We start from the raw sequence: 1,938 nt of genomic DNA, 5'->3' as shown, positions 1-1,938 counted from the left end.
ACAACAACTGCTACATCCAAAGCGTGCACCCAAAATCGCCTCTACTGGGTCCCAATAGGGGTCCACGGACACAGGCAGATGTGCGTCCAAGATCACCCATCAACATGTAACTACACATTTCAGTGGGTATGAACCTATCCCCCTATTTAGAAATAAACTACAATATACAGAGAGGGTTTAGGGTTTGAGATTTCCGAGTTTAGGGATTAGAGTTTAGGATTTAGTTTAGGGTTGGGGTATAGATACAAACCACTATATACACATAGAGAGTGTCTGTAGCAGCCCTTGCACATACCCAGGGTTGCCTCAACCGGCTCCCAGTAGGCGTCCACATACACAGGCAGCTCTATATATGTGTACACCCACTCAGTCTCATCGATCACCATATGTACAGGCCGTCTGAACGCGTCGTACACCACCTGTCCCCGTTCCTGCACCTGTCCTAAAGAATTGGACACCTCGGGTTCAATATCCGGGTCCTGCTCGGCGCGGACCCACAGCGCGTTGCCATAGTAATCGAATAAAGGGATCCCATTGGCTGACGAGTGCTGGCGGTACCCAGCATTTGCCATAGATGTGTACAGTGATTCGAGGAGTGTGAATGGAAGTACTAGCTCCGCGTTTTGTACTGGTGTGGAGGTGACGTCAATGTAGATGGGCCCCTGAAATGAATAGAAATTAGGGTTTAGGGTTAGAGGTTTTGAGTTTTGCAGTTGAGACTTGGTGTGGGTTGGTTTTTATTTTGGGTTTTGGGGTTTAAGACGTCTAAGGAGTATGAATTCAGTGGGAGCTGAAGGTCAGGGTACCTCACTATATACAGATTTATAGACATCTATATCCATATTTATATGCAGATTCATAAACATATTCATACTCAGATTCATATACATATTTATATACAGATTAATATACATATCTATATACATATTAAGATACCTACGTGTACGCTGTATACCGGTTTAAATATCAACGTACATGCTACATACATACTTCAATCCCAACACGTACACGCATATGTTGTGTAAAGCGTGTGCATGGATATAATCATACAAGCTTCTGTATGTCTTGGGTTTCAGCCAGTTATTGGTTTATCTTAGGAGCATAGGGGTTTCCTACACACATACGTGCCCGTGCATAACATCTACGTAGTACTATACCCCACACAAAAGTATACGGCTTTCTACACAAATAATACAATACAACAACAATAGGCAACAGACACCCAAACAACAATATAGTACACAACTGAGTGCCTTACATTTGAATCACCAATAATCAGCAACAGACACCCAAACAACAATATAAAAATAAGCAACAGACACCCAAAAAACAATATAGTAGCAACTGAGTGCATTACATTTGAAGTCACCAATAATCAGCAACAGACACCCAAACACCAATATAGTAGTGACTGAGTGCCTTACATTTGATATCACCAATAATAAGCAACAGACACCCAAACAATAATATAGTAGCGACTGAGTGCCTTACATTTGCGCCTTCTTGACTGTTCCCCGAGTCATCCTTCAGCGTCATCAAACTACCATCCGCCGCATAGACAACGTGTCCTGTGGCAAAGAGATATGGGAAGAGTGATGATATGATCACAAAGTAATACACATGTATATCATATAACTAGACATACAACTAGAATAAAGTGCGGTATCTATTGAATACGTAGGATAAGTATAACATTAATTACGGTGCAGAATTAGGACTACAGACGGAACTTTTCTCACACCAAATAATGAAATTACAGTCTACACCATTCTCCAGTGTATGCACTCCACAATATATATATACATATATATATATATATATATATACATATCTATATATATATATATACATAATATATATATATATATATATATATATATATATATATATACTATATATATATATATATATACTATATATATACTATATATATATATA

At 39.0% G+C, this 1,938-nt stretch overlaps 1 protein-coding gene across 1 annotated transcript; it reads right to left on the bottom strand.

Annotated features, from left to right (window-relative positions):
• Window positions 1-295: 295 nt before the first annotated feature.
• SARC_15052 (hypothetical protein) lies at window positions 296-1,536 on the bottom strand (the record flags this gene model as incomplete). Its single annotated transcript, XM_014290819.1, has 2 exons — window positions 296-662; window positions 1,492-1,536. Coding segments are annotated over 2 exons (412 nt in total), but the record flags the coding sequence as incomplete, so codon positions are not given.
• Window positions 1,537-1,938: the final 402 nt, after the last annotated feature.

Source organism: Sphaeroforma arctica (assembly GCF_001186125.1).
Source record: "Sphaeroforma arctica JP610 unplaced genomic scaffold supercont1.5530, whole genome shotgun sequence".
Lineage (NCBI taxonomy): Eukaryota > Ichthyosporea > Ichthyophonida > Sphaeroforma > Sphaeroforma arctica.
The sequence above is the reverse complement of the archived record's forward strand: the minus strand, read 5'-3'. Positions and strand labels throughout refer to the sequence as shown.